At 55.5% G+C, this 23,613-nt stretch overlaps 9 protein-coding genes and 2 non-coding genes across 11 annotated transcripts; 4 read left to right on the top strand and 7 right to left on the bottom strand.

Annotated features, from left to right (window-relative positions):
* Window positions 1–63: 63 nt before the first annotated feature.
* V1510DRAFT_t227 lies at window positions 64–144 on the bottom strand. The gene has a single exon. It is a non-coding gene; the product is annotated as a tRNA-Lys (tRNA).
* Window positions 145–3,074: 2,930 nt separating this feature from the next.
* On the top strand, window positions 3,075–5,886 carry V1510DRAFT_421847 (OPT oligopeptide transporter protein-domain-containing protein). Its single transcript, XM_066934688.1, has one exon. The coding sequence runs from the start codon at window positions 3,152–3,154 to the stop codon at window positions 5,735–5,737; it is 2,586 nt and encodes an 861-aa protein (XP_066787264.1). The 5' UTR covers window positions 3,075–3,151; the 3' UTR covers window positions 5,738–5,886.
* Window positions 5,887–7,553, top strand: V1510DRAFT_421846 (Asp/Glu/Hydantoin racemase-domain-containing protein). The gene has a single exon (XM_066934687.1). It carries the CDS (start codon window positions 6,097–6,099, stop codon window positions 7,294–7,296), a length of 1,200 nt encoding a protein of 399 aa, XP_066787263.1. The 5' UTR covers window positions 5,887–6,096; the 3' UTR covers window positions 7,297–7,553.
* Window positions 7,540–9,630, top strand: V1510DRAFT_421845 (major facilitator superfamily domain-containing protein). Its single transcript, XM_066934686.1, has 4 exons — window positions 7,540–7,691; window positions 7,804–7,924; window positions 7,960–8,007; window positions 8,039–9,630. The coding sequence occupies exons 1-4, from the start codon at window positions 7,625–7,627 to the stop codon at window positions 9,351–9,353; spliced, it is 1,551 nt and encodes a 516-aa protein (XP_066787262.1). The 5' UTR covers window positions 7,540–7,624; the 3' UTR covers window positions 9,354–9,630.
* Window positions 9,564–11,244, bottom strand: V1510DRAFT_431743 (MFS general substrate transporter). The gene is made up of 2 exons (XM_066935445.1): window positions 10,961–11,244; window positions 9,564–10,912 (listed from the first exon to the last, which is right to left on the bottom strand). Exons 1-2 carry the CDS (start codon window positions 11,130–11,132, stop codon window positions 9,726–9,728), a joined length of 1,359 nt encoding a protein of 452 aa, XP_066787261.1. The 5' UTR covers window positions 11,133–11,244; the 3' UTR covers window positions 9,564–9,725.
* A 1,776-nt stretch (window positions 11,245–13,020) lies between these two features.
* Window positions 13,021–13,112, bottom strand: V1510DRAFT_t226. Its single transcript has one exon. It is a non-coding gene; the product is annotated as a tRNA-Ile (tRNA).
* Window positions 13,113–14,448: 1,336 nt separating this feature from the next.
* Window positions 14,449–15,466, bottom strand: V1510DRAFT_421835 (PhzF family phenazine biosynthesis protein). Its single transcript, XM_066934685.1, has one exon. The coding sequence runs from the start codon at window positions 15,354–15,356 to the stop codon at window positions 14,475–14,477; it is 882 nt and encodes a 293-aa protein (XP_066787260.1). The 5' UTR covers window positions 15,357–15,466; the 3' UTR covers window positions 14,449–14,474.
* A 142-nt stretch (window positions 15,467–15,608) lies between these two features.
* On the bottom strand, window positions 15,609–17,892 carry V1510DRAFT_446177 (major facilitator superfamily domain-containing protein). The gene is made up of 2 exons (XM_066935720.1): window positions 16,053–17,892; window positions 15,609–16,019 (listed from the first exon to the last, which is right to left on the bottom strand). The coding sequence occupies exons 1-2, from the start codon at window positions 17,433–17,435 to the stop codon at window positions 15,693–15,695; spliced, it is 1,710 nt and encodes a 569-aa protein (XP_066787259.1). The 5' UTR covers window positions 17,436–17,892; the 3' UTR covers window positions 15,609–15,692.
* Window positions 17,893–18,147: 255 nt separating this feature from the next.
* Window positions 18,148–19,308, bottom strand: V1510DRAFT_404655 (uncharacterized protein; the record flags this gene model as incomplete). The annotated part of the gene is made up of 2 exons (XM_066932267.1): window positions 18,148–19,254; window positions 19,288–19,308. The coding sequence occupies 2 exons, from the start codon at window positions 19,306–19,308 to the stop codon at window positions 18,148–18,150; spliced, it is 1,128 nt and encodes a 375-aa protein (XP_066787258.1).
* Window positions 19,309–19,486: 178 nt separating this feature from the next.
* V1510DRAFT_439230 (S-adenosyl-L-methionine-dependent methyltransferase) lies at window positions 19,487–20,424 on the bottom strand (the record flags this gene model as incomplete). The annotated part of the gene is made up of 2 exons (XM_066935598.1): window positions 19,487–19,951; window positions 19,981–20,424. 2 exons carry the CDS (start codon window positions 20,422–20,424, stop codon window positions 19,487–19,489), a joined length of 909 nt encoding a protein of 302 aa, XP_066787257.1.
* A 1,089-nt stretch (window positions 20,425–21,513) lies between these two features.
* On the top strand, window positions 21,514–23,286 carry V1510DRAFT_369178 (phthalate transporter; the record flags this gene model as incomplete). The annotated part of the gene is made up of 3 exons (XM_066931382.1): window positions 21,514–21,892; window positions 21,927–22,058; window positions 22,091–23,286. 3 exons carry the CDS (start codon window positions 21,514–21,516, stop codon window positions 23,284–23,286), a joined length of 1,707 nt encoding a protein of 568 aa, XP_066787256.1.
* Window positions 23,287–23,613: the final 327 nt, after the last annotated feature.

Raw genomic sequence — 23,613 nt, 5'->3', positions numbered from 1 at the left:
GGTCGTAGACAGGACGACTTCATTGCTGGAGTGATAGAACATACCATCAACAGTAAAAAAACTAGCCTCACGGGGGGCTCGAACCCCCAACCTTGAGATATCCTATATAAGAGTCTCACGCTCTACCGATTGAGCTAGCAAGGCTTATCATTAACCGTGAGCATCCTTGGCACAGAACGTGGGGGTGTTTAAGCTGAGCATACGGCGCGTGGGCCCTTCGCTGGCCCAGGCCAAGCATTAAGAGCAAAGGCGCGGGTTCATAAGCAATAAACATGTAGTGTCATCGGTCACCCGGCCCCGAAAATTGACCGTAACCTTTCAGCCTCGTATCAGAGGGTGAGGTGGGCACTTATCGAGAAATAGGAGGGGAAATTTCATACACGAGCGTATACGTTAGAACATCGAACGAGTGGTCTTGGCTACACTTGGCGGAGTGGAGTGTGTTGCCACAGCCGGCAGCTCGGTGTCGTATGTAGCGACAGCACGTACGACGTTGAGCACTAGTTTGCCTTTGACGGCGCCTACGTGTAGAGTCCGTTCAAGTGGGACGTGAACAAAATCTACGGAATCAGGCTGTTGAATTGACCCCCAAGCCTGATGGCACACTTTCGTGAGACAAGCGTGTCTTCAGGTGAATTTAAGTAGAGGTATGCCGTCTATGCTGGCTTCAACACGCGCGACAGCCGCGGTGTTACTCGGACATCTGAGAGCAAAAAAGTGCCGGAGATAAGTGTGTTCAAAGGGCCATCCATTTATGGCTACTTCCGTACTCTAATTGATTTATACTTGGATCTTTAAACTCTGTCCACATCGTCACGAGGCGATGATTTAGGCCACTAACAGGAAATTTGCACTATTACGAGACGGAATGCGCTCAGCTCGCTCTACGGGCCATATCTGGTGCCGGGCTATCCGCAGCATGTCCGTATGAAGATAACAATTGGTTTCCTAGTTTCGGCCAGGATTTTCAGTTCCGGTGTACAGTGGTATAGTTGCAGAGAAAAGCGAGTCACGAATCTTCAGCTGAAGTCAAACATACTGGTCCAATTGGTTGTCATGAATGACTCTGGCAGACCTGACTTCGAGTCCTTGTCAGACATATGTCTGCATGATTAGATACGAAATTGGCCAAGGCCCTGTCAGTGACGCGCAAGTTTCAGGCTTGGTTCCAAACCTGGACTTTATCGGACCGCTACGAATGGCTCAAAGGTGAGCGATCACCGGAAAACTCCCGCTACTCGTCCCACCCGAAACCCTCAGTGGCCGACTTTTAGCCCGAGATCGTATCAATGGTGACATATAGTGGAGGCGATTCCCAGTCATTGCTATGGCTAGCTGCAGTAGTAGCCGAAGCTGCTTACTAGTGTAGTCAAACTGGCGGGTGATTCAGACCAAAATCTCCCACTAGCTAATTAGGAGAGGCTGAGTTGACGTGGCGGTTTGGGCGGCGAAGCCGCCCGCGAAGCTGGGCGCAGCCGGCGGTTTTGAGATCCGAATGCCGACGCTTGGCCTACAGTGACCTGAGGTGGAGTTCTCTTCAGCGCGAATGGGTGTCACTTGACCAGACACGTTTGTCGGCAACGGTCTCCTGGAGGTTCCGCATTCTAGACAATAGCGATTGATGACTTAAGCTTAGCAGCCGCGTGGACCATGTGCTAGTTGCACTGATACTCTGTAAGAATCAACAGAAATTGAACTCCTAAGAGCGCGAACAAATCATCATAGCTTCCGACGTCCTCCGACGTGCCTATCTAGCACTAATGCCGAATTGTGCGTATGAGCGTAGGTAAGCATATGTGCTTAGCCACCTTAGTTTGCATGGCTGATGCTCTCAGGTGGACCTCGCCAAGTAAATTATTGAGGCTAACCACATAGAGCTAACCTAATCAAAATGTCTTAACAGTAATATGTTATCGTGTAGACCCATACGCGTAAGGTTATTATTAGCGTGTAGGTGTATGGGCGATAGCACGGACGCCAGAAGCAGAGGCCGGAAATACTATGCATATTTTCACCTTTAAGACAGAGAGTAGGAATATCCGGAGCTAGGAAGAAAACGCAACAGACCCGTGCGTCTCACCGCCTGGAAAAGCGATGACTATTATCAAATAGCAGGTTGACCGGCTGCCAAGAACTTACTATGCTCGAAACTCTGAAAATCACGCCCCCCGCCCACAATGCACAGGCGTGCCACAGCCCTGTAGAAAGCCGCTAGGCGGCCGTCGGCGAGCGTGTACGCGTCCGAGCGGGTATGCGAGATTCGCGGTGGTCGTTATCGTTATCAGGCACAGGCCACAGCCGACAGTGAGCACAATTGAGAGGGAACCTACATAATCGACGACCCGCGTTGAGCTCGTAGCGCGAGTAGCCGAGCTTCGGAACTCGGAGTCGGCGTGTGGTGGCTCGAACAGTTGCCAAGGGCGATTTAAGCTGTGATTCTTTGGCCGGGTGCTGCGATATAGTCTTGGGCCAAGGTCACAGAGTTTCAGGGGTAACGGACTCGTACGCCAGCGACGGAACGAATTGGTGCAGATGCTATCAGCTTCCTCGCATAGACCAGCCAAATGACAGTTCCATGGACCAATAAGCGCATGTTCGTCGATAACCGAGTATGCGATAGCGTTGGGTGCAGCAACGATAAGCCTGAGACTGAGCCGCGCTCTTGTCAAAGATCCTGCGGAAGCTATCGGCGCCAAGGGCGGCCGCTTGGATAGCAAAGATAAGCACACAAAATACCAGGGTACACGCTGGCCGGACTCCGGGGGCGTATCTGAGCCAATTCCGACAAGAGCAGATGTAAGTGCCAAGCCACTCAAGACACAGCGTATGCAGGCCGAGGCGATGGAGTAAAATGAGCATCCGGCTAGACGCGTGGTGAGACCAAGTTTTAGTCTGAAGCATTGTAAGTCCGTTGCGCCTTTTGCTCCGATAAGGACGCCAGTGGCAGAGTCTCCGGGTACGATCTCATGTCGGGACACATGCGGAGAGTAGCGTGTAATACGAAGGTTGACCTGCACTAAACCGGGGTCCACCGCTTCCGATCGAGAGGACATATGGATTCAGCGACTCGTACAAATAGAGGCGGTTGCCGCGTAGAATGGCATTCTTACTGCAACTGAAAACACTTCAATAAAGATTCTCTGCGTCCGCAATGGATCTCAAGACAGAAAAGCCTCTGGGCTTGGTTGAGGTCTTGGACGAGTCGTTGTCGTCGGACGGTGACATTGGGTGCGAGAAGCACCCGGAGAAGACTGAGACCTATGTGTTCACGGAGGAGGAGCGGCTCAAGGTTGAGACCCTGATCCGTGGTGTCGACGATACTGTTGATCTGGTCGACTCGGATGTGGAGTACATGTTCGAGAGACTGTCGACTATGACGATGGAAGCTGCGATCGCCATTCTTGAGGAGACTATTTTTGACCACAAGGACGACGCCAATTTCCCTGGCGATGTCCTTGACCGCATCACTCTACTGGTGTCGGGAGAGGAGAACTGTGACATGGATCATGAATCGTACGAGCTGGAGACGCGTTTCCAGGCCACGCAGATCAAGTACCACTCTCCGTACCCGGAGGTGCGTGCTGTCTGTAGCCCGACAGACGACGTCGACATGCCGTGCGAGTCGTTGCGTGCTTACATTGTTGGCATCTTCTGGGTGTCATGTGCGTCATTCATCAACCAGTTCTTCGCGGAGCGCCAGCCAACAATCACGCTCAGTGCTACTGTCCTGCAGATCCTCATCTACCCCTCTGGCGAGCTGCTTTGTCGTATTCTGCCGCACAAGACCATTAAAATTTTTAAGTGGTCGGTTAACCTGAACACGGGTCCCTGGACCGTCAAGGAACAGATGTTTGCGACTATCATGACCAACATTGGCGCCGGCTCGTCAAACTTCTTCCACTACGGTCTGGTCATGCGCCTGCCAATTTTCTTCAACCTCGAGTGGGTTGGCTACGGCTTCTTGTTCTTGCTGGACGTCGTGACCCAGTTCTTCGGTTTCGGTCTTGCCGGTATGCTTCGTCGTTATGTCATCTACCCGAAGAAGGCGATGTGGCCGACTGTGCTGCCGACGCTGCAGCTCAACAAGACGTTGCTGTCGACTGAGCGCAAGCAGATTATCAACGGCTGGTCAATCTCGAAGTATAAGTTCTTCTTCCTGACGTTCGCGGCGATGTTTGTGTACTTCTTCATCCCCGACTATCTGATGACGTCCTTGGCGACCTTCAACTGGATCACCTGGATCGCGCCTCACAACAAGAAGCTGGCCTTTATCACCGGGTCTAAGTCAGGTCTGGGTTTCAACCCGTGGACGACATTTGACTGGTCTGTCATCAACTACACAACGCCGTTGGTGTTGCCGTTCTTCGTTACGGCGAACAGATGGTTCGGTGTCCTGATCGGTGGGTTCCTCGTCCTGGGTATGTACTGGAGCAACTACAAGTTCACCGGTTACTTCCCGCCGAACAACAGTAACCTGTACGACAACACCGGTGTGAAGTACAACTTGAGCCGAATTGTTATCGACGGCGAGTTCAGCGAGGAGGGCTACAAGTCGTACTCGCAGCCCTATGTCGGTGCCGGCTACCTGTCCATGCTGGGTGCCTACTATGCCATGTACACGTGTGCGTTTGTCTACATTTTCATGAACGAGTGGAGAACGGTGAAGGACGCTTTCAAGGGTTTCATCGAGAGCATCAAGCACCCCCGCTCGTCTGCGTTTGCTCAGTTCGATGACAGCTTCTCGGTCATGATGCGCAACTACAAGGAGGTCCCTGACTGGTGGTATCTGGTCACTCTGGTCGTTGCTTTCTGCATTGGTGTGGCCGGCATCGTTGGCTATCCGACGGGCTGTCCTGTGTGGGCTATTGTTGTGGTTATCCTCGTCAGTGTTGCACTCGTCATTCCCACGAACGTCATTTTTGCGACTACAGGCTACCTGATTCCCGGAGACACCCTCGCGGTCATCATTGCTGCGTACATGGTTCCCGGTAACGCTATTGCCAGTGTTCTGTGTCGTGTGTTTGGTTACAACACGGACGAGCAGGCCGAGACGTTTATTGGCGACATGAAGCTGGCGCATTACGCTAAGATGCCGCCGCGCGCTGTCTTCCGTGGTCAGATGATCGCAACCACGCTGCAGTGTCTTATTACGACCGGTGCTCTGACGTGGCTGATCGATAACACTCCCGACCTTTGCACGTCCACGCAGACTGCTCGTCTCGTGTGCACGTTCCCCAACCAGGTGTACTCGAACACACTCCTGCTGGGTATTGTCGGTCCTCGCCGGACGTACGACGTTCTGTACCCCATTCTCAAGTGGGCGTTCCTTATGGGTGGTCTCTTCGCCGTTGCCTTCTGGGCTCTGCGCAAGAAGTTCACGAGACAGCTGAAGTACATCCACCCGGTTATTATCTTCGCCGGTATTAACCGTTTCGGAGCGAGCTACAACCTGTCGTACTACACGCCTGGTCTTTACGCCTCGTTGATTTTCCAGTACTACATTCGTCGTCGCTACACCGCGTGGTGGACTAAGTACAACTACATTCTTTCGTCGGGATTCACGGCCGGTGTCGCCTTCAGCGCCATTCTCATCTTCTTTGCTCTGCAGTACCACCCCAAGACTCTGAAATGGTGGGGCAACACTGTCTCGAGCGCTGGTGTGGATGGTGCGGGTACTTACGCGCTGTACGAGATCCCCGGTGGCCGGTTCGGCCCGCCTGAGGGTTCGTGGTCTTAAATTCCGGCGTTCTGTATAGATATTTTTTGTACTAGAAATGGCCGCGACGGTGTCGCAGCCAATGTATGATACTTCCCTTTGCATGATGCGTGGTAGTCATGTTGCTTGACAACCATTGCGTAGAAGTACTGAGTTTCGGTGGGACAAATGCAAGAAGTTAGAACTTCGTACCTGAAGAGCCGTGACGAGCAGAACTACGCCAATTAAGGTTTAATCGAGAACCGAGTCAGGGCGCTAGTTGTACCCGGGACATTGGACGGCCCGACGATAACCGATATCATGTCCGGGTAATTAACGTCCTCGGCCGTTGGTGGATCTGAGCAGCGAACAATCCCCAATCCACTCAATCCATCACTAACATGAAGAACCTGCAGAGCCTGAGAGACCTCAAGAAAATCGGCTTTATTGTGCCGTCGTCCAATACGGCGCTGGAGCCGGTGACGCAGTACATGGCAAGCTCGATTGCCGACAAGGTGTCGTTCCACTTCAGCCGGGTCGTTGTGCAGAGCCTGGACACGGACCCGAAGAGCGTGAGCCAGTTCAAGACCGACAAAATGGTCGCTAGCGCTGTCCTCCTCAACGATGCTGACCTGGACGCGCTCTTGTGGAATGGCACGTCGGGTGCGTGGAGTGGTCTCGGCGTGCAGGCCGATGTCACGCTCTCCGAGGAGATGCTGGCAGCGACGGGCTTGCCGTCGTCGACATCGACGCTGGCGCAGATCGAGGTGCTGGAGCACTACGGAATCAAGAAGGTTGCCCTGACCGGCCCTTACGTGGACGGACCCACCCAGGGCCTCGTGAACTTTTACACCGGCCTAGGCTACGATGTTGTGAAGACGTCGCAGATGAACGAGCGTGCGAACGTGGTCTTTGGCAACACGCCGCTCGAGCGAATCAAGGAGCTGATTCGTGAGGCCGATAGCCCGGAAGCTGAGTGCATTGTCGTGGCGTGCACGAACTGGCCCGCCGCGCTCGTGCTCGAGGAGATGGAGGCTGAGCTCAAGAAGCCCATCTTTGATAGCATCGCCGTCACGCTGTGGAAAGCGCTCAAGATGGTCGGTGTCGACGCCATGCTTCCCGGCTGGGGCATGCTCATGCGCGAGGACAACACAATCGACAAGATCAAGCCCGTGCTCAAGACGCTACTGGGCGCCACCTCGGCCAGCCGGATCACTCTCAGACTCGACCTGCCTGAGAAGCACATTCATGTCGACACTGTGTGCGCCGAGGCTGTGGCCGAGGGCATCCCGCAGCTCAAATTTGACTCGTCGCTTGACCAGCGCGCGCTTGGCACCGTTATGTGGCTCGAGACGAGCCACCAGCTTCTCGTCCAAGGCGACTGCGCCAACGCTGACATCCCGCCGCCGCAGGCTCTGATGAATGTCTATGGCGTCAAGGCGCAGATGCTTGCCCCGATCTACAAGGACAACAAGCTGACCGCGTGGATCTCGGTGCACCACGTCGGCAACACGCGTGTGTGGACCGAAGACGAGATCGCCGCACTCAAGAAGGCCGCGGATGAGACCGAGGCCATCATGCTCGCTGCCAAGTGGCTGTAGATAGCAATGCATTCTAGACCGCCGTGTGCTGGCCGGCACTGTTTGTGGTAAAAGGGTCCCCGCAGACTCAGTCCACGTGTCAGGGGTTCATCAGTAAACAAGCATCTCCACAATGAGTCGCACGTTCGACTAGGGCAAACTCGCTTAGAGAAGGCCGCGCGATATCGATAGCAGGGTAATCGCGAATACGAGCATTCCACTACTCTTATCTACAGCTAAGCCAAGATGTCACCCAACGCATGCAGCGCATCGTATCCTGGCCGTTGAAGACGGCACGAAGAGAATTTCCTTCACTCTCAGCAACAACCTGGGAGAGCATAAAGCAAACATGAGCATCCTGTTGCCGTCCGGAAACACCGCCCGGTACCTTTCGGTGCTCGGTGGTTTCCTCACCTGTGAGTGCATGCAAACGAGAGCGCGTCTGGCTTGGTGGGCCTACGATGCTACGTCCAGTCGGCCCTACCAGTTGTGAACGGCAGTCGCGAGAGAGCAGATACTAACCAGTAGCACTCGGATCTGGAACGCACTATGTGTACTCGGCGTATGGCCCCCAGCTGGCGTCGCACCTCGGATTCAGCGCGACCGAGTCCGAGGTGATCGCCACTCTCGGCAGTGTCGGCGTCTACTTGTACGTGCTAGCGGTTGAAGAGTGCTGACAGACAGCTCTGGTCCTCCTGCGGGTATTTTGATTGACCACAAGCCGCCGTATATGTAAGAGACGCTGTGTTCGTGCTGACCGAAGGCCGATCTTCCTCGGAGGTAGCTTGATTCTGCTCGGATACATGATGATGCGTCTGGCGTACGAGACCGAGCTGCGATCGCTGGCGTTTGTCAGCATCTGGATGATGGTCGCCAGTACCGGCAATACGTTTGCGTACCACGCGTGTGTCAAGACCGCCGCTGTCAACTTCCCCAAGAACCGCGGTCTGGCGATTGCTTTCCCGGTTGCTGGATACGGTCTGAGTGCCCTCTTCTTCTCGCAGATCGGCAACGCCGCCTTCCCCGGTGACACCGGCAAGTTCCTGCTGATGCTGCCCCTTCTGTCGTCCGGGCTGATCTTCCTGGGTCTGCCGCTTGTCAGACACATTGGCCCCAAGCCGGTTGAAGACAAGGAGACTGCTGTAGAGACCGAGGCCCTGCTGAGCGACGCAGCCAGTGACGAGACTGCCAAGCTCACGGAGAAGTCCAAGGAGGCCAACTACTCGACCATGGACGAGGACTCGACGCTGTATGCGAGCAGCAGCAACGAGGTCGTCGTCGAGGAGACCCCGGCTACTACGGCCGACGGGCTCGACATCCACGGCTGGGCTCTGTTCAGGCAGTGGCGGTTCTGGGTCCACTTTGCTATTCACGGTCTGCTCTCTGGTGTTGGTCTTGCCTATGTGCTTTCGGCCGGTTACGTCCTGCGTGCCCTGTATACATACGACAACCCCAACATCACTCCCCAGGAATTGCTCAGCAAGCAGGCCGTTCAGGTCAGTCTGATCTCGGTCTCGAGTTTTATCAGCCGCATCATCGCTGGTACGATCGGCGACCGTCTCCGTCGTGCAGGCCACCAGCGCATGTGGTGCATTCTCGGCTCTGCCCTGATATTCATGTTCGGTCAGATCGGTGCTCTCACCATTAACACCCCCCGAATGATGTGGTACATCTCTGTCATGAACGGCCTTGGCTATGGTACTCTCTTCGGAACTTACGCCAGTGTCTTCAGCGAGATCTTTGGGCTCAAGCACTTCACTGAGAACTATGGCTACCTGACCGTGGCCACTGTCTTTGGCTCAGACGTCTTTGCGTACTCATTTGGCGCTATCTACGACCACAATTCTTTCTACATGGATCCGACCGACGGCGAAATGATGAACATGAGAGTTCAGGTGTGCACCAAGGGCCTGTACTGCTACAGGACCGCCTACACGATGACGCTCCCTGCTGCTTTCATTGCCGTCATCCTTGCCGCGACCGTTATTTACATCGAGCATCGGAAGATTGTCAGCGACCGCGAGGCTGCCCAGGAGGCTCTCCGCAAGGAGACCGAAGAGATCGCGGCGTCCAACTAAACGTTCACACTTCTTGTGTCCGATGGACAAAAAAACCTGGGGCTCTTGTTGTAGCTCTGCACAGTTCACGACTGATATGTCCAGACGATGAGTTTATAATGTTGCATTTAGATTTTGGTAGGGTGAAAGGGTGTGGTGTATAATTGTGGTGGAGAGGATGTTCACAGTCGCCATGAAATTATAGCTAAGAGCGATCTTGAGAGTAGCAAATTATCATTAATAGATGTGTATTAAATGAGTAGTGTGTATCAAACGAGTAGGGCACGATAGAATTGTACATGAATTTCACTGTAGACCTGACCCGCTCTGAGCCCAGTCGAGGTCAGGAAAACAGGCGACGATGGTCGCATGCGCTAGAAGATTGAAATTTTCTCAAGCTTTCTTCTTGAGTTGAGAGCCGAACACCAGGACGCGGGTCGTGCTGACGAAAGCACCAGCAGCGAACAGCATGACGCCGCCCCAGATGGCAAGGCCGTAGTATGAGCCCTTGTCGAACTTCAGTAGGGCGCCGGCAATAGGCATACCCGACAGAGCAGCCAGCGAGCCGACACCTGAGATAGCGCCCATGCGGGTGCCGATCTCGTGCACGGGTGAAATGGAGGCAATCACAGCAGGCATGAGCGAGATGGTCGCACCACTGGCGTAGCCAAACAGCACAGCGTAGAGGATGATGGGAACGTGTCCCGTAGCCGGGAGCCAAAGGGCGACCGTCAGTAGTCCACTGGCCGCAGATGCAAACGCGTAACAGTTGTAAGGACCGACCTTGTCGGCGAGCATGCCAATACTGACACGGCCAAGGAAACTGCCAGCGTTCATGATACTGACGAGGTAATCAGCCAGTTCGCTCGAGAAGTGATGAGCGACAGCGTGACTTGGAATGTAGCCGATGGGAACAAACAGGCCCCAAAACATGCAGAAGATGCCAGCGGTAAGTACGACAAACGGCACGTAGCGGAACGGACGGCCATAATCATTCTCAAAGTCTACCTTGTAGAGTCCCTTGGGCTTGATGCGAGGGTGAAGAGTCGCAATGGCAACAAGGCAGAGAAACAGCATCAGGAAACCGAGCGAGCGCACCGCCCAGCCGAAGTCCGAAACCAACAAGACCCGACGGAACATTACAGGTAGGATGACACCACCGATAGAAGAGCCGCCGACTGAGATTCCCAAAGCAGTCCCACGATACTTGACAAACCAGCTCGACACCGTGGCCATGGCAGTATAGAACATTGCGGATCCACCTATTCCACTGCAGATGCCCTGCGAGAGCATAAATTGCGCGTATGTCTTACACGAGGCGGTAGTGAAGACTCCCAGCAGAATGAAAACGGAGCCAAAGATGGTGAGCGGGTTCGGACCGACCATGTCGTGCAGACGGCCAAATACAAGACCGCCAAAGATCATCAGAAAGCTCTGAACGGAGGTGATCCACGCGACATCGGACGACGAGTAATCTTTAAGCTGATTGGTGCTGTAGTATTCCAGAAAGACGCCGACGACGTTCACATATCCAAAACTGACGAACAGCCCAGCAAACGCGCCTACCACGGTGCCCCAGGCTTATCGTTAGGACTCTTCTCTGTCCACTGTGGATAGTGGGGACTTACCTCGCAGGCCCTGGTCCGGAGGATGCAAGATAACCGGTCCATCTGCGGCTGGCTTCTCTGTAGGTACCGGATCAATGGGGACGTCTTCCATAGCGTTAGGCGCAGTTGCGGCCAAATTTTCTGCGGACAAGCCGATCTGCTTCTCCTCGGTAGACGCACTCGAGTCAGTCATTGTGGGCAATGCCGTCGTGAAGAATGTGGTAACAGTTTGTCGTGTTCAAAGAGAAAAATCACAATGCTTTTATATTATCGTGTAGAAGGTAAAATTATAAATCCGATATGAAGGACATGACGTTTTCCATAATGAATGCTACTCGGAGCTGAAGCTTTTCTGTGGTACCTTAATCGGTCTTAGCCGTCCTCTTAGTGCTTGGTAAGCATCGCTTCGCCCAACAGAAACTACAGTCAAGGGCCCCACGGCAGTATGGGACAATGATGACTGAACATACTTCCGCGGATCTAGTCCCGATTAGTATACTCAACTGTACAATTAATCCGAGAGCCATCGGCCTTTGTTGTGCGGTAGCTAGTCTGAATGCAGGCTAAAATCCGTGACTCTTAAATCCGTGAACAGTTCACACGGCAGGACAAGGAGTGAGAATGCCGGACGATTGCCGTCGGGAAACGCGCAACCGGACGAAGTGTTGGGAGCACGGACTTTGCAACGGAAATAGAGCCGCACTCGGCCTTGGTAAGAACTGTACACTGTTGCTAGATTCACCTTCGTATTCGGTGTAATGGACTACACCAGGCGCACGTACGTCGTGCAACCGAGTACCCGTAGCATCAGGACGGTGCATGGGTACATTCACAGACTTATTACAATCTTGTCAGCGTATTGCGCCAAATATTCCTGGACATTGGCTTGGCGTTCAAGGCTGATCAAAGAGAATACGCGTGCAGACACGCTCTCGTAGATCACAGCTGGCTGCGAGTCACAACCACTATCCGCGATAGATAATTAAGCGATGGCTAGAGTCGGCAATTCGGTGTTTTCTAAAGCCGATATCCGTGTTTCGCTAAAATTGACAATAAGCCTGCGGCTCCACGGCTTGGTTACAACGCTTCCCTGCGGGCTTTGAATGGTGAACCCTACTATGACACATACATGTCCCGATAAACTTACTCGGCCCCGATAAACTTACTCACGCTAAGCGGAGCCACGAGTCCGGCACGTTCCGGCGTCGATCTCTATGTCAATCCGACAAAGCTTCCTTCAGTAAATGTCCGAAAACATATTTGGGCTTGTGTACATATGCAAATGTTTTCAGCTTGCTATTCTGTTACAACTATCGACCGCCGGGGATTGCTCGTGACCAGAGCGTGGTCTATCTGCAAAGCGATCCGATCGAGCGACTATGCATAGATCGAATAGCGGCCAGGGCTCTCAATGCCACCTGTATTGACCCTGGCTACAGTTTTTAGGTTTCATCGTTCATGAACCCACCGCCCATGAACCGTAGCAATTACAAAGCAATAAATATGTTCGCTTACGGCTGACGGATCATCGTGGTCAGAAGCGGCTACCAATTTTAAATACTAGTACAGTGATTACGGAGTAGTAATATTCAGAGTAGCTACATTTATAATCACCAAGATCGACGCATGAAGCCAGGTACAATTGGTTTCGAAGTTTGTCGCAAGACGGAAGACAAGAGTCGTCATTAAAGACATGAACCGCAACCTAAAGTGGTACAAAGGAGGTGTTTATAAATGCGTGACAATTGTGGACCTGTGTCAGCCTACAATACTGTCTAGGTTAGAACGGTCTATACGCCGCCGGCACGGATGCTCTTCCCGTCAATGCATGCTTTTAGGGAAAATTCTTCGGCAAAGGTCAACCATAGAATGACCGAGTCGGACCTGATAGGCTGTATAGGCCTACGTAGGGGCCCTTGACGCAGGGCAGAGCTCAGAGGCTGTGACGAGGTCACAGTAAATGTTCATCAAAGTCACGGTGTTTTGAGTTTCATTCCAAAAATTAACGAAGGCACATGAAATTTTTGGTAGAGTGCTTTTGATGACTCCCTTAGATAAAAGCCCACTGAAAGCAAAAAGTATGGTCTCTGGCGGGATCGAACCGCCGATCCTCGCGTGTCACAAGAGATAATTCCTATTAGCACGATGCCTTAACCAACTGGGCCAAGAGACCTTATTGCCATATGTCAAAGTAAAATCCGTTAGACTTCGCCAGCAGGCAACACTTATGAATGTACCAATTCGAGACTTGTATAAAGATGGAATGGAGAGCGTGAATTGGTGGAGAGTGTATGGTAATTGAGCTGATTTGGGAAGCTATTACATGCGCACGAGAAGTCTGCGTCAGCTAGATGCCCACTCAGCTATAGCCCGCTCATGGATACTGGCCAAGTAGGGGTTGAGCGCTAAGCTTGAACACCGATCCCAGCGTTATCAGATCTGTGATTCAAGCCTAAAAGGTTCACAGCTGACTGGACTCGATATGAGCTAGTCTTGCGGATATATACAGCTATCCGATGCTCTCTGACAAGACCGCTTATACATTAAAAGGTGCCTGGTCCCAAGTCCGGTCACAAGTATAACAATACTCGTACTCTGTACCAGGTCCGCTTCGATCACCATGTGAGTCAGCTGTGTGACGCAGCTCTTTTAGGAACGTGCCACCCGTCTATACAAAAACATGCCAGCAGAGTTACAACTAGTCTGCTAGCGTATTGTGGGAGCATAGGTGTGTTATAGGTACTGCTGTCACCTCGGACCAGGTCTCTTCCAGGTCGGTGCCTCTTCAAATAAGTTACCGAACGAACAATGTCCTTCTGGGTCCGTAACTCCGCGAGTTACAGCCTCCTTCCATAAGGCTGGGATCAAAGAGCTAAAGTACTGCTAGCACTTAAATACGACTTTCAAGTCCATAACTCCCACGTTCATAACTCGGTTCTTAGGTGCGATCTCATCCCCGACTCCCATGTCCACAAAAATTCCCAGCGAGTAACAGCTGGTATCAGGATATATGACTCGGGCATGTCACCGCCAGTCCATTACCGTGTCTAAAGTTCGGGTCCCCACCCCCGTTCGTGTCTTAGTTCCATAACTCGTGTCCGTGACTTACAGCTCCCAGGTCCGCTGCTCTCGGGTCCGCGCGGCTCCTAACTTTTGGTCCATCACTTGTCGGTTACCTCCGTGTCCGTTACTTCTTGTGTCCTTGACCTGGTACGGATATTGCGGACCCATTACCGGCATAAACGTTGTTTCCGAGCAGATTCATTCTTGTCAAATTCTGTAAGATCCGCTACCGGCCAAGCTAACCATCGATACTGTACCTCTGTGTATACGCTTCGGTACACGTTCGGCTGACATGTTACGGTTGATTACAAGCAAAACACATCCGTACGCCACAACCGGTTGTCATGTAGGCGCGACTCAGCGTGTGGCGTTTAATGCTTTGATACTTCTGGTCTTCCCTACCACAAATCGACTTGGGTGTAAGCCAAAGAGCTACGGTTCGAATGACAGTGGTCGAAATGTGTAGATTCATCTAGATACAAATGTGTCCGCTGACACAAGTCACGGCTTTACCGCCGACCTTCAGCTTGTCGGCGGTGATAGTCAAAGTAGGGTAGCCGGAGCGTTGCAAGCAGGCTCCCTGAGACGATTGTATGACTTCTGGAAACCCTTCAGTCTGACCTGTTTGGCGTATAAACGCCGCAACAGCTCCATTACCACTGCCACAGACAGGGTCTTCGTTGACTCCGATCGACGGAACGAATGACCGAACTTCAATGTCTGCCGTTCCGGATCCATAACGTCCAAACACGGTGACGCCTGTAGCTGACCCAAAGTCTGCCGAGGCCATCTTCGCAAAATCAGGCGTCAATCTAAGGACAGTTTCTGCATCGGAGAGCTGGGCAACGAGCCAAAGAGGACCAACATCGAAGGTCGCCGGTTCGTATTGCCTCAGCACGGGCGCACCAAGACACTCCTCCAGCGTATCAATCTGAGAAGCCGAAAGTGGGGTGATACCACGCGAAGGCAGCTCAAACTCAATGATATGATTACCGTCGTCCGACTCTTTGACAGTCAACTGCACTAGTCCGGCATCGCATTCTTGGACGATAACGCCGTCTTTGGGCGTTATCAGCCGAGATTCGAGCAGGGCATGGGCAGTGCCAATAGTCGGATGGCCAGCAAAAGGCAGCTCGTGCTTAGGTGTGAAGATGCGGACGCGGTAATCAGCCTTCTCGGTCGTCGTAGGCACGACAAAAGTCGTCTCGGAGAGATTGGTCCAGTTGGCGACCTGTTGCATTTGCTCGGTGGCCAAATCATCGCCGTGCAGTATAACGGCAACCGGATTGCCCTTGTATCTGACAGTCGTAAAGACGTCGACCTGTTTGAAGGAAACCACTGTCTCTTCTGGCATGACTTTGACGATTACGCGTGTGGAATGATGCGTAGTTAAGTAGTTTTCGGAGATTAGTCATACACTCGGGCTTGGTGATTCATAGTCAACTTAAGTAATAATTGAACGTGCGAAAGTTTCGCTCATGGCGATCTACTTTGGATGTCCAGCAGAGACAGACGTGGCTGCCAGCAGTCAGCAGACGACTCGGACACATCGAAAGACGAGTTGCAAAAGACAGACCGTTTAAGCGGCAATTGGACGGACCTTACAGCGCTAAAGACGCATGGCTGGCGCACAGACCACATCTTGATCAAATTTTGCAAATTAGAAATTAACATACATGTAGACAACAAACTACGAACGGTTCATGGAGAACTTACTGAACTGGCGAATGCGGTGACCGTACTTGTAGAACGCGAACGGCAGTGGGGTCAGCAGCATACTGATGCAGGCCAGAATGGTGCAAGTCCAATGGGGACCCATGTTCTTATAGAATGGAATGCCGACGACGGTGAGACCTCCTGAGAGCCAGTACCGGAAGACAGTGAGGAAGGTAAGGGCAGAAGCCGCGTAGACCTCGTAGACGTCGATGATGTACATGTAGGCGCTCAGGAAAATGCCGATGATGCCATAGCCAAACAAGGCGGAAGCAAGAAGCGGGGACCAGATACTGATAGAGGCCTAGGGTCAGCGGCGAGCAAAGGAACAACTTACGTAGTCAGTCCAGCCCATCCACAAGAGCGAGATGGGAATGGCGAAAGAGGCACCGAGCATGGCGTACCACAGACGGACCTCTGGCTGGACTTCGGTACGCCCCTCGGCAGCAGCCTTCTCAAAGACCTTCTTGGTCTTGGAGTAGACGAACGGGACCATGATAACACCGGAGAAATTACCCATCGCCATGGCCAGGAAGCAAAGGTTGGTCACGCCCTCGGAGGTGCCGTAGACCTCGGCAAAGACAAAGGTATAGCCGTCAAAGAACGTGAAGAGCACGATGTAGACGACACCCATGTACAGCGAAATGAGCATAACGATAGGCTCGTGAATGGTGAGGAAGAACGGCCGGCTGAGGGCGATCTTCATGCGGGTGAGCAGCGGAGTCTTGATAATCTCCATGTCTGCACGGTAGCGATCATCGCCGACGGCGGTGCGCAGATGGTGGGCCTTCCATTTGAGCAGTAAGGGCGCGTACGTCTCGGGCTGGAACAGCAGAACGATGGTCAGGGTAAGCGCGGTGAAGATGAGCATGATCCACTCAACCCAGTGCCAGGAGCCAATATGGCCCGTGCCGATGTACGAGCAAATGACAGGACCAAGCATGGGTCCGGCGAAGCACGGAATCGCGTATAGCGGAAAGCCGTAGGTCTTCTCGAGCGGTGACCACAGGTCGGCGACGGTGCCACCGGCGCATGTCAGCGGCGTCGATCCAAACATGCCGGCCAGGAAGCGGAAGGCAAGCTGGGCACCAATGTTGGGTGCCAGTGCGGACGCCATGACGAAGATCATAAAGACGACCATGGTGACCATGTAGATCATGTTGCGACCAAACAGCTCCGAAAACGGGCCCGACAGCAGGGCGCCGACACCATAACCGATCAGATATAGGCCCGTCGCGAGCGACTCGGTGACATCCGAGACACCGTACTCGGCCGCAGCCTCGGCCGCCACCGCCGAGTCCACCGACGACTCGGCGCCGACCAGGAACGCGATCAATGACACGATCAACGTGGTCACGACCTTGCGGCGGAACGAAAAGTTGCGCGGGTTGAGCGGGTCCGTGGGCGACTCCCAGCCGACCACAAAGACCTTGCCCGAGCCGCCCTCGGCGTCGGTACGCTGGCGCACGTGGACACCCTCGAGCGAGTGGCCAAACGCAGCTGCCTCGGAAAGCACAGTCTCGCTCGGCTCGACCGGCGCGAGCTCCTTCTCGACCTCGACGGCCTGCTCGGGCTCGGCAGCGACATACGCCGTCTGCAACGGCGAGCTGCGACCGGAAGACTGCAGTGTTGTCGGCGCGCTGGCCTTCTCCTGATCTCCTCGCGCAACCTGCGCCCGGACGGCCTGGCCGATCCGCCGATACTGAAGGTACGACTGCATTGTGTCGCGATTCGATCGTCGAGCTCCACTGGCGCACGAGTCGTTTATACGGTTCTGGACAAAGCCCTAACCCCACCAGGCTCTAAATCCTAATTCCGAATAATCTGGCTTTTACGGCGTTCCGGCTGTCGGAGTGCGATAGTGGGCTGATGCACCGGACCGGAAGTCCTATCCTGGCAGCCGAGCGCGCCCAAGCGTTTGCGAGTGCTCTGCGTGCGCGCAGCGCGGATGGTGCGCCAGCAAGGTTTTGCGACCACGCCCGGCCAAGACGTCTAGCTGCCCTAGACCTGCCGCTGGCTGGACCGCCGTGGGCCGTGCGGCGCGGCCCATTGTGTCCAAAAGCCTGGGTCGGTCGAGCGGGTGAGTCAGAGGGCGCCGGGACGAAAGCGGCAAGGCGGGCGTGCGCGCCAGCCACGCGGGCAGCGGTCGTGGCTGCCGGACCCTGCGCCACACCGCCGCCAGGCGACGGCGTGACGACAGCGCGACCGTACACGAACGGCCCTGGCAACTGCGTCGCACGAACGGCCGGCCAGCTGGCGGCGCGCCGGCGCTATTGCGGCAAGCGCGCGATAGGCTAGTGCCCGATAAGATTTAGGCTATGGACCAATGATAAGCGCGTAAAAGTAAGCAGTTGTGAAGATGTTGGGCGCTACCGGCGCGCCGCACGGCGGCCGACGTGCGCCGCGCGGCTGAGGTGGGCGCCACAGCAGACTCACAGCGCCGCGGTCCCCCGCCCCTTGTCGAACGAGCGCATGGGGCGCAAGCCCCATTTGGCCAGCATCTGCTTGTCATCGTCCCAGCCGTTGCACATGGTCGTCAGCATCTTCTTGCCCGTGAAAATAGCATTCACACCGGCCATGAAGCATAGGAACTGCTCGTGCTCCTTCATGGTGTAGCGGCCGGCGCTGAGCCGGATGATGGCCTCGGGCATGGTCAGGCGCGCGGTCGCGACCGTGCGCACGATCGAGTCGAACGGCAGCTTGCCGGCCTTGGACTCGATGTCCTCCATGGGCGTGCCTTTGATGGCCACCAACCGGTTGATGGGCACCGATTCGGGGTGCCGCGCCATCGTAGCCAACGTGTGCAGGAACGACACGTGGTCGTCCTCGGTCTCGCCGAGGCCGAGAATGCCGCCGGTGCAGGCCTTGACGCCCTCGTCCTGGACGTTTTGGATCGTCCGTAGCCGGTCGTCATACGTGCGCGTGGTGATGACGTTCGGGTAGTGCTCCCGCGACGTGTCCACGTTGTGGTTGTACGCCGTCAGGCCGGCATCTTTGAGCACGCGGATCTGCTCGGCCTCAATCATGCCGAGCGTGACGCACGACTCCATTCCCATGTCGTTGATGGCCGACACCATCTGGCCGATGCGGTTGAGCGCGGATTTGCGTCCGGTCATGTCGCGCCAGGCGCTGCCCATGCAGAACCGCGTCGAGCCGTTGGCCTTGGCCTCGGCGGCCGCGGCCACGACCGCGTCCACGTCGAGCATCTTTTCCGCCTTGAGCCCAGTCTTGTCGGCGTACCGTTGCGACTGCGCGCAGTACGAGCAGTCCTCGGTGCAGCCGCCAGTCTTGATCGACAGCAGGGTGCACAGCTGGACTTCGGTCGGGTCGTGGAATCGACGGTGATGGACCTGAGCCGAGTGCACGAGCTCCATCAGAGGCGTGTGGTAGATCTCGGCGATCTCATCGGTCGTCCACTGGTTGTAGGGCTGCGTCCGGGCGAGCGCGAATGCGAGCGCAGACTGCGCGGCCGGCGCGGCCGACTCGGCCGGCGCGACTGCCGCCGCCGTCGCGGCCTGCGACGTGCGGTTCGAGCTGATCTGCCGGGCGAGCTGGCGCGCCGTTCGGCTTACGGTCTGGCGGATCGGAAACATATTTGGCGAGTATGGACTGTGCGGGGGGCTCTTGTATCGCCAGACTTGTTGAGTTACTTTTGAGCAGCGCACATTAGCCGTCCGGCCAAGCCCCGACACGCACGTCATGGCCGCCAGCGCTTAGCGCAGTCCGCCCACCACCAACGGCCGCGGTTACAGTGATCGACACTTTATTGCGCTACAGCTTCTCAGTCCACACAAAGTGTACACCCATGCGGATGGTGAGGAGGCCGTCGGCGTCGGTCTCGGACGCGGGCGCGGCCGCGACGATATCCTCAATCCGCGCCTTGACCTTGGCCTTCTCATCTTCAGGCAGGACGGTGATGTAGCTCTTGGAGTGCCAGAGCGGCCACACGGCCTCCTTGGGCGTCTTGTACGCCCAGTAGTGCTTTGCCTCCGACACCGGCAACCGGAACTGGGTCGCGAGCTCGGGCGTGCTGTCAAACGCGCTCGTCCAGCCAAAGTCGCGGTACTGGGGCAGGTCGCCAATGTAGGCCCACGCCGTGTTGGCGACCTGGCGCTGCCAGTCGGCCGCGTGAGAGTCCTCGGGGTCAAAATTCCAGACGAGCACGAGACGGCCGCCGGGCTTGAGCACCCGATGGATCTCGGTCAACGCGCGATCGTTGGCAAACCAGTGGAAGGCCTGGGTCAGCGGGAAGACCGGAAACGTACCTGCGCCGCAAAGACCGCATCAACGCTGTTGTCTGCGAAAGGGATCTCGTAGCTGCTACCCTGGAAAGCGGGGATCGTGGGGTAGTTCTCACGGAACGTCGTGAGCATGCCCTCCGAGACCTCCACGGCTGAAAGATCGAAGCCCTTGTCGGCGAGGAGCGCGGTGAACTTGCCGGTGCCGCTGGCGAGATCGACTACGGTGGCACCGGCAGGCAGACGGAGCTCATCCAAGAGCGAGTCGACCGCGGACGGGTCGAACGTGGGCCGGTACTTGTCGTAGGTCGAGTGGTTGGAGTTGAACGCAGAGAGCGACGTCGGGTTGACAGTCGAGTACACGCGGCGGGGGGTGGCGCGGGCAATGCGGCCTGGCGCGGGCACCAGTGCGCGCGCAGCACGGAGGGTCTGGACGACCCGGACGGCGCGAACTGTTGTCTGTCTGATCATGTTTGCTGCGGAGGAAGCGGGCGGCGGCGGCGGAGAAGCGTCAATCAACACGTGACCGACCGACAATCAGCACGTGATCGTGCGCGCCGCCACATGCGCGCCGCCACACACGCCGCACAGCTGTGACTCGAGCGCGCGCCGCACGATTGTGACTGATGTGCCGCAGCGCACGGCTGTGACTGGCGTTCGGTCGCACGGTCGGCGCCGCTGCAGACTGACGGCTCACGCGCCCGCCGCCAGCGGCCGCCGGCGGCCGCCGACGGTGTCCTCGGCCCTGTTCACGTCGCAATCCGAACAGTCAAAGGCATCAGCTGTCACCGCCTGACTCGCCGGCGCGGCGGAACGGTCCGGCTACGTTCCGGTCTATCCGTACGTCCTGCGGAGACTGCCGTTGGTGGCAATGGCAAACCGCGATGCCGCATACTATCTCTAGTGATTTGACGACAGTCAAGCATTGCTTGGCGTCGCGACCAGCTTGGCTACGCAAGCTCGTCGGCGAGTCGTCGTCGTCAGCCCATACGCACCGGGAGCCAATCGGCTACGACCAGCACGGTCTGGCCGTTGCCGTCGGTCACAAGTCGGACCTTGCGCCCCGCGCTCCAACGCTCTGACGCGGCCAAGTGGCCCATGCCTGTGTCTAGCTCGTATCAAGTGCCGCGCAAGTTATTTCGCCAGCATCCTTGGGTGTTGTGTGCTCACACATACATGCCTTTAGGGCTAGCGTGTAGCCTCATTAGCACTAGTAAACCCCGGGTTCAGACGGAGAGGTGTGTGCTTGGCAACCTTATTAGTGCGTTAGTCGGGAAGAACGATGACGCTATTCCTGCGGTGAAGACATAATCCGATATTTTCGCCCGCGATGAGTTGATTGTCCCAGCGTCCAATGCCAGCGGCCAGCGGCCAGCTGCGATAGCATATTCATTTGGAGAGAATTGCGCGAGCAGGACATCGGATTATTGCATGCTTGCGTCGTAGATGGCCGGCGGGCCGGCTCGGCGGCATCTGTATAAAGACACCAAGGCGACCAAGCCAAGACCACAAGCCGCGACAAGAATACCAAGCATTGGCAAGCCGCTCACACAATAGACCATGGGCATCGAGCTGCAGGATTTTAACGAGAAGAAGGCGCACGCCAACGTCGAAGTCAGCGGACTGGACGACGGCAGCTCCGTTGCGAGCACACTCAAGCTCGAGGACCAGACTGCTCTTCGCAAGCGCAAATGGTGGCATAAGGAGCAGATCGTGCGGGACCTGGACTCGGTCGCCACGAAACCGTCTGTCTATGACGATCCGTCGCTGGCGAAACTCTACCAGCCGTGCGAAGAATGGGAAAATCTCCATCGCTTTGATCCGTCCGCGCGCTGGACTTGGCGTGAGGAGAACCCGCTGGTGCGCAAGATTGACTGGCGAATTGCACTTTGGGCATGCATCATGTTCATGGCTCTGCAGATCGACCGGAGCAATTTGTGTACGTTCCGGCGCAGACTAGCAACTAACCTCAGCCAACGCTCTTACCGACAGCTTTCTGGACGACCTGGGCATGACCACCAACGACTACAACTACGGAAACACAATTTTCAAGGTTGCGTTTGCCTGCGCCGAAATCCCGTCGCAGCTGGTGTCTAAGCGGCTGGGTAGGTGCTTGACTGAGATGAGCTAACGTCAGGGCCGGATCGCTGGATTCCCATTCAGATGATGCTGTGGTCGATCGTCGGCCTCTCGCAGTTTTGGCTCAGTGGCCGTGGCTCTTTCCTGGCGACCCGTGCCTTGCTCGGTGCCATGCAGGGCGGTTTTATTCCCGACCTGGTCTTGTACCTGTCGTACTTCTACAAATCGTCGGAGCTGGCCGTCCGACTTGGTTGGTTCTGGACTGCCGACACACTCGGCACCATCGCCTCGTCTTTCATGTCGTATGGTCTGCTGCACCTCGGTCTCATCACCAATCACGCCGGCTGGCGCTGGATCTTCCTGGTCGAGGGTCTTCTGACCTTCGTCATCGGCGCTTTTTCCTGGTTTCTTATGCCGGCGTCTCCCACGCAAACGAAGGGCGGTCTTCGCGGCAAGCGCGGCTGGTTCTCTGAGCGCGAGGAGACTATCATGGTTAACCGTGTGATTCGCGATGACCCATCCAAGGGCACTATGCACAACCGTCAGGCAATCGATCTGAAGCTGATCTGGAGATGCCTGACTGACTACGACATGTGGCCGGTCTATGCGGTCGGCCTGATGTTTGAGATACCGACCACGCCGCCGAGTCAATACCTGACTTTGACGCTGAAGTCCCTCGGCTTTGGCACGTTCAACTCGAACCTGCTGGCTATTCCGTACGCTGTCGGTAGCATTATCATGCTCAATATTCACTGCTGGCTCAGCACGGGTCTCAACGAGCGCGCGCTCACGGGTCTCATCCCGCAGTTCTGGTCGCTCCCGTTCCTGATTTTCCTGGTCGTGCGCACGTCCTCGGCTTCGTCGTGGTCTGTTTACGGCGTTTTGACGACGCTACTGTCTGCACCTACTGCTCACGCCGTGCAGGTTGCCTGGTGCTCGGCCAACTCGGGCAACGTCGCTCTGCGCACCGTGTCTTCGGCCATCTACAACGTCTCTGTGCAGATTTCGGCAATCGCCGCATCAAACATCTATCGCGCCGACGACAAGCCCCTGTACCATCGCGGCAACCGCCAGCTGGTGGCCATTAACGCGGCTAACATTGTGCTCTACATTCTGGTGAAGGTCTACTATACGACCCGCAACAAGCGTCGCGAGCGCAAGTGGAATTCGATGAGCGAAGAAGAGCGCGAGACGTACCTGCGTACCACGACCGACGAGGGCAACAAGCGCCTGAATTTCCGTTTCGCTCATTGAGCGGTAACACCTGTTCTTCAAAAAATTTTGAGCTGCCCCTGGATGCGAAATTCAATTGTAATAGAGTTTTGATTTTCGCTCGTCTACCCGACATCATTAACGAGCACGGGGATTAGGGATTAAAATAGGGATCACTTTAGGGATTAATGATTAGGGCTCAGGTTTTAGGGCCCCGGATTAACGCTTACACACTACATGCACATTAGATCTTAGAGCTTGAATAGATGACGCTATAAACATTATACTTTTGTGGCTGTGCGGCTGACGGCAATGCCGTCGCTGGCGACTGCGCGTGCAGCCCCGGGGCGTCGTCGAGCAGCTTTCATT

The sequence above is a fragment of the Dipodascopsis tothii genome (assembly GCF_038497935.1).
Source record: "Dipodascopsis tothii strain CBS 759.85 unplaced genomic scaffold V1510scaffold_32, whole genome shotgun sequence".
Lineage (NCBI taxonomy): Eukaryota > Fungi > Ascomycota > Lipomycetes > Lipomycetales > Lipomycetaceae > Neoaidaea > Neoaidaea tothii.
Note: the sequence above shows the minus strand (reverse complement) of the source record. Positions and strands in the feature narration are given on the sequence as shown.